Raw genomic sequence first — 7,314 nt, 5'->3', positions numbered from 1 at the left:
CAAACAAACAATGAATGCGGCAGCTCTCCTGCTCACTACTACCACAGCTATTTTTTTTTGCTCAGGTTGATCATGGGCAACACAAAAGGCACATCAAATGATTTGCAGTTCTCTAAGCTGACAGGTGTTCATGCATTTTCACTGCGGAGTGATGCTAAACAGACCGAGATACTGACTACCTGTGGTACAATGCCATAATCTTCATGTTACATGTGAAATATTTCAAATCTTCCAAGACAGCAAGCAGCTTTGTAGTAGCTTAGCTCAAATAGACATAATTATACAAGTACTGAAGTAGGTAACATCTTGGTTGACGGGCTTGGTTCCCATGCCTAAGCCTATACCAGTTACCAACTGCAGATCTGTGTCCCATTCCAATTACGCTGCTGCTATCGTTCCGACTGCTGCTGCTGATGATGGTAACAATGATTGTCATGCCGAGGCATACTTACCACCGGTCGATAGGCTCAGCGAGTTTCTCAAGCCGTGCAGAGGCCTTTGCTTTGAGAGCATTGCGCGACACCTGGAAGGCGTCGGGATCGAACTGCAGGTGGTCCATGGTTTCACGCTTGATCGGAACCGAGAGCTCGTCGAGGCGCGGGTTGGCGCTCTCAAAGCTGTTCGCTGGCGTCCAGATGGGACTGCGGCACGGTTTGTAACCCACCGCGGTCGTCTTTGGCGCCGCTAGCTCCAGCGTGCGCTCAGACGCGTCTGCCTTGCGAGCGGCAGCCGACACCTCCCACTCGGGCTCGCGGAACGGTCCGGGATTGTATGTCTTGGGCTCGGCGAGTTGCTCAACTCTTGCGGATGCCGTCGCCTTTTTAGCCAGCTCCGAGACTATGCAGTGATCCTGCGGTGTGCATGGAGGAAGCGGCAGACACTAGGCAGTTCAAGCTGTTGTACCCAATCAAATGTGACAATCATTGCGTGTTGCTTTCATGCCATTGGCTCTTTGTAAAGATAGAGTGCCTGTGGTGGGTAATGTGTTGTACGCATGCTAATACTTGTAGACTTGTGGCAAGTGAAATCCCCATTGGTGTACACATGCTGCATGGATGGCCTCTCCGCCTTGATGTCCCGAGTTTTGTCCCTAGCCTGCTCACATAGGGATCATCAAACTTGGCCCAAGGTTCCTAATCGGTCATGTGGAGCGTCAAAGTACTCCCGTGTCATCCTAAACATTGCCATGGTTCTAAATCAGTCCGGATTTCACTTGCCACAGCTGTAAGCATGCAAGTAGTGCTGTTCTCAAGTTGAGTGCTTCAGCATTCCAGTGTCTTGTCACCACCAACACAGTCATTCCAGTGTCTTGTCACCACCAACACAGCCAGTGCAGTGTATACGGTCATGTAATTTCCTTCTTTTCACTTGAACGTAAAAATGCCTTCACTCACCGTTCTTGGGGGCTGGTAGTCCTTGTGCGGTTGTTTAGGCTGTGCCAGCTGTACTGTCCGCTGCCTGCTCTCACTGTCTAGTTGCTGCGCTGCTTGGCTGGTCTCTCGGATAGGAGACACACGGCCACAGCTACCGATGTCGTGCATTTCCCTGTACATGGCACAGATGAGTACAGGGACAGTCCTCTACAAGTACTTCAGTAGATGCCTTGATTGTTTGTACATGTGCTGGCACTGGCCTATATGGAGCCAGTGCACTGCATGTAGTCTACACACCATCACTCAATCTGTGGACAGAACTGCGTGTTCCGTCATTCGTGGACTCGTCAGTGTTGCACAGAGAAAATGAAGCCGAACCTAACACCATTACGTGAAAAGACATGTTTGCACGTTTTCAAATACGTATTGCACACATACCTTTGCTGCCCATCAATGAAGGCTTTCATCTCTGTCTTGGGCTGCGCCAGTGCCTCTACTCGCTGACTTGCCTCGGCCTGTTTCGCCGGCCCACTTACATGCCAAATGGAGGACTCCCTTCCACAGCTACCAACGTCAAACTCGGGTCTTTGTGAGATTGTAATACACATGTAAGAACACACACACACACACACACACACACACACACACACACACACACACACACACACACACACACACACACACAGATATAATAGGGAGGTTTAGTCCCACGTAATCGGTGGGTACTTTACGTGTGTGTACCACGTGATACTCAGTGACCCAAGTACAGACGTTTTCTGATTCACGACATACCGTGTATGGAGGCTCACCCATGTTCCGCCAGAACGTGGGTGAAAATCAGAATAGAGCGCATTGTGCGAGCTGTGAGAGTGTTCAGCTGAAGAAGTTTCCGAAGCACTAAATCAAAATATTCGATGAGCTTCTAAGCTTCGTCTTTGACCAAGTTTGGGCCTTTCGCTTCATGCTTTTGTTTGTTCCGTGTGACTAAACACAACATTGCAAACATGGGTCCATTGCAGGAACTTTACGTGTATCACCCACGTTCCCGTATCCGTTACGTGGGACTAAACCTCCCTAATACACACACGTTCCTGTAACATTATTGGTGAAGCCAGTAGGCTGTGCTTCGAAGCATACAGATAACGTAAGGAGGTAACAGAGCTAGGGTGCTCCAAAGGTACTGACAACTAAATACATCACCATGATATTTATTTACTGTAACTCGGGATGAGAGGTTAGGAGAAGGGCCATGGACTGCAAGACACGCCTTTCACCTCTGACACAGGAGAGCAAACAGTTGACACGCTATAAAATTGACCAGGAATTCATACTTGCACAGGACACAAGAGAGAGAGAGAGAGAGAGAGAGAGAGAGAGAGAGAGAGAGAGAGAGAGAGAGAGAGAGAGAGAGAGAGAGAGAGAGAGAGAGAGAGAGAGAGAGAGAGAGAGAGAGAGAGAGAGAGAGAGAGAGAGAGAGAGAGAGAGAGAGAGGAACTTGTACAGTATACATGTAGTACATGTATGACGCCATAATGCGATGATGTGGATCTACATGCACATGCACACAAATACAATGCCACATTGGGCAGCAGCTTACGCATGTAGCGCTGGATTTTGAAAGTCTTTCTTCGGCGCAGCCAGGCTGCAGGTGCGTTGTGATGGCGAGGCCTTGAGCGCTGCGGGGTTGATGGCGCTGATTGGCGTTTGGTTACCCCACACTATGGGATTCCTGTGGCAATAACGATAATGTGGAGAGCAATGGTCCCGTGGTAAAGAATAAAGATGCCTGGGGCTAGCCGTGAATTGTAATATTGCCAAGCAGGCAAGTATGCTGCCTCAGCAGCCTGTACCAGCAAAACATCCCATTCAACTTGATAATTCTGTCTTGGAAAGTACAGTCATGTACAATGTTGAGCACAGCAACCACCGAGGAGTTACAGCATTCAGGGAGGTGATGCGAGACCATAGTACGAGAAAGAATGTATGTATGTTTATACCCTGGATTTGGAACTTTGTTCTACACGACCCATAGACAACGCAACTCGCAACCGCGCCGTACGTGACCTGCTCACCGCAAACGTGAACCGGACCAGTAATGTCAAACAGAGCACGCGTAACTGAATTGGCCCTGCCCCAAGGATGCACTCACTGGCACACACACAGCCCGGGAGCGAAACCCACCCGCGTGGGTAGTGCAACACTTACGGGAATGACGTCAGCTCAACTCGCATCGATTGCTTCGGCACAGATAGCTCCTGAGCTCGTTTTCTGGACAGGCATATTCATTTACAAAACAGAACATGCGTGTACATGAACATAGTTATTGCACACAATCCTGGGTACTGTACATATGAGCACACACAAACACGAATACACAAGTTTGGCCTAAAGGTGCGGCAGTCATACAATACTCACTTACTTAGTAGCATGTTGGATAGTCGGTAACAGCACAGCACCCACCCGGACCAGCTTCACCGTACTCAGTCTAGACCATGTACTCAGTCTAGACCATGTACTCAGTCTAGACCATGTACTCAGTCTAGACCATGGCATGTATAGTTGAACATTACGGTGTACAGTTTCAGGCCATAGCAGTCAATCTGGCCAATCAATGGCTGAACCTCGATTTTTGACCGAATTGACCCACTCAACTTGTGCAATACCTCGACTGAGTTGTCATTTTCAAACTGCTTCACCCTGCCGGTGGATGCGCATACATGTACATGATGGAAAAATCATTGCCCATGCACCGAGAGGAGTGGGTACTTTGGGATCCTCCCTTTTACGGCGCACCATGCTACCACCTGCTGCTCAGTACAAGCTCGAATTTACTTGAAGCATAAATCGTGCATGCGCTGAACTCAGTGTGGGTATGCATATGATGCACACTTGTGCCAGTAGTTAGATGCTAACGCAAACTGGTGTTACTTTGGACTTCGAAGCAGGGTGTAACGAGAGAGCTTGGAAGCTCAGGGCCCTACGCTATGCTTTTTTGCCTAGCTCATCATGCATGTTATTAGAGCTGATGGGACTTTCTCTTTGGCCCCAACTTCATTGCGGTCTTATAGTGTTTTACGTCGACTGTGACCATGACGGCTACAATGCCCAACTATACCACAACGAACTGATCGGCTACATCATTGTATTGCAAAAAGTGTCCATCTGTTCGAATAACATGCATGATGAGCTAGGCAACAAAGCATAGCGTAGGGCCCTGAGCGAAAGAAACAAGCAGCTGCTCCGATAGCACGGCGCAATCAAATAATTCTGCATTCAGGTTCTTGCTCAACCTGCGCAAAGTCCAGATTCGAATGCTGATTGACCATGCATTCTTTCAGAAGTCTGCAGTCCGACGTGAGTCTCGTGGCTAAGGAAAGTTGTTCTAAGCGTTTTCACATCCATCAAAATCCATCATGAAGTTTTTGTTAACGGAGGAGTTTTTGAGGACCCTGGCTAGCGCCAGACGTTACTGCACTATCGCCCTGCATGCATTCCCCGATACACTTCGCATACATATATGCCAGGCTCTACAGTCTCTCATTTCTTGGTCGGCTGATCGCTTTAATGCTATACATAATGCTACTATACATACTCATTCTCTTGATGGTACGGTACAGGACAGATACGGGATAGTGCCAGGCGTGACACAAACACACACGAAATTAAAGCTGTGTGGACCCTGGCTAGCGCCAGACGTTACTGAAGTAACGTCTTCTGCATAGCTACATGAATAAAACCTTTTATAATGTTGTAGTACTCCCTGCTTCAAAGTCCAAATCAAGACTACCGTACTGGCAATATATGTTGCCGCGTAACGCGTAACGCAGGGGGGTGCGGCGTAACGCGCGACCAGGCTAGTGCGACAAATTTTCGTTGCGTTCGTAACGCGCGTCCGGCGGGGTGCGGCGATCTTTTCATTGCAAAAAAGGCTGAAAACTGTGAAAGCACGTGTACCGCGTGGTGAAAAGTTCAAAACTGGACGCAGCAGGAGGTCCTGCAATAGCAAAAAAGGACTGCGGCAATATAGAAACCTGTGTAACCAGGGTAACGGCTCCTGTGCGACTTTGCATGTAACGCCCTGCGTGCGGTAAACATGTGCCAATGTAACGCTTCATGGTCTCACTGCGACCATATATATTGCCAGTACGGTATTATTTTATTATTTACTGAGTGGAACTCTGCAAACAAACCATTATGTACTGGCCCATGCACTGTATAAACCAAAAAACAGTATTGCTCACGTGCTAACAGTTAGTACCCCACATTGAGCATAACCAGCTTTCCGGCTCACCTGCTGTACTTCATAGCACGTTGTCCATTGGAAAGGGACCGAGTGGTCCTACCAACAGTGGTCGGTGGGTTACGCAGTGAGCTGGACTGGCTCCTACGCTCGTGTGCTCGTTCCACTGCAAGGCGAGACGTGGGAACAGCATCGTAGTGTTCATGTATGTTATCTAACAGGGGACATCCGTGCTTCTTAGTCTGCCCCAGTCAGGCAGAGCATCAGCATACAACTGATACATGTACTTGGTAACACCGGCCAACATGCAACCCGGAATATGTGTACCGTATTTTCCTGAATATAAGTCGACCTTTTACGACCTAAAAACGGAACTAAAAAAGGGGTAGTCGACTTACAATCGGGGTTTAACTGCCACAAGACCGGGACATTGAGGTCCCAAGTATGGGGCTTCAACACATACGCGAAAAAGCCGTCAAAAGGGAATGCTTCCTCTTTGACGGTTTTTACAAGTAGTTGTCTTATGAGTGCTTGTGCAAGCCGCTCGACACGGATTAACAGCGAGCTTCAAGTGTACCGGGCATTTCCAAAGTTCAACTGTGTAGACATGCAGCATCATGCCGGGAACAGCACTGGCCATGCATCAGTCAGTGCTAGAAATAAATCTCATTTTCAATGCAACTGAATGCCTGTTTCCACCGACATAGATGTGGATATCGTATCAACTAAGAACTCCCATGCATATCGGTCACGGTCATATCAATCTCTCAAATCATATCAGAACCCACACATGATTTCACGCTATACCAGAAATGAAATGTACCCCACACTGGATAGCCAAAAGAACTGGCAAACTTCAACATACATGTAGACTCTTAGTGGTCAAACTGATAAGGATGCTGCATTGGAACTGTACTCAAATCATTCAGAACTTGCTGCATGATTTATATCATCTTTTTTTCTGAATACTGTCAAACGGGAAAGTCTAAACGTTATCGTGAAGCCGGTTTGAGATGTCTGTGTAACGATGCGCACACATCGGTGTATGTTCTTTCCGTTGTACAAACATCGTTAAACTTTTTGCACGTTATCATGCCAAAATTAACTTTTTGGTCGTTAGACATTCCGGTTTTACAGTAGACTGTGCGTACAGTAGACTGTGCGTACAGTAGACTGTGCGTATTAATAAAGGACATAGGTATATTGTTTTGTTCTATCGCTCACCTTCCATTTTGCTCCACTGTGTAGGCTGACTGCAGTCGACTGATGTAGATTGACAGTACACGTATTGTTACAGCTCATCAACACAGATGATTTTCGCATGCAATAGCTGGCCGCGCTATGCCTCCCGATGATCTCGATGGTCTGAATCAGCTTCGTCCAGCTATGAAGGCCTCGCGATCCACAAGAAGGTAAGCCCTTTCCACTCGTGTCAGATAGTCATACATGTATTGCCTGTCGACAGCAGTACCTAATTACTGCCGCGCCAGGTACTGGATCAGTGCTAGGGGCGAACCTAACTCTGCGACACTGTGTTGGACTTGTCCTGGCTTCGATTGCGCTACTCGTATGCGCTAGCGAAGGACGCCGCGTCTAACCCGACGTTCCTCTTGGGTGTTACCACTACCAGTAGTAAGCAAGGGATGTCGAATAATTCACTATTGCCTGAGTATTGGCGATTGGGAGCATCGATCCCTGAAG

General features: G+C 48.0%; 1 protein-coding gene across 1 annotated transcript; it reads right to left on the bottom strand.

The window, feature by feature from the left end:
* Positions 1-11: 11 nt before the first annotated feature.
* Positions 12-7,292, bottom strand: LOC135809240 (sperm microtubule associated protein 2-like). The gene is made up of 7 exons (XM_065322536.1): positions 6,838-7,292; positions 5,665-5,779; positions 3,579-3,641; positions 2,971-3,102; positions 1,812-1,958; positions 1,395-1,545; positions 12-850 (listed from the first exon to the last, which is right to left on the bottom strand). The coding sequence occupies exons 1-7, from the start codon at positions 6,842-6,844 to the stop codon at positions 449-451; spliced, it is 1,017 nt and encodes a 338-aa protein (XP_065178608.1). The 5' UTR covers positions 6,845-7,292; the 3' UTR covers positions 12-448.
* Between the last annotated feature and the right edge of the window lie 22 nt (positions 7,293-7,314).

This window comes from Sycon ciliatum, chromosome 2 (genome assembly GCF_964019385.1).
Source record: "Sycon ciliatum chromosome 2, ocSycCili1.1, whole genome shotgun sequence".
Taxonomy (NCBI): domain Eukaryota; kingdom Metazoa; phylum Porifera; class Calcarea; order Leucosolenida; family Sycettidae; genus Sycon; species Sycon ciliatum.
This window is presented reverse-complemented; position numbering and strand designations above follow the sequence as displayed.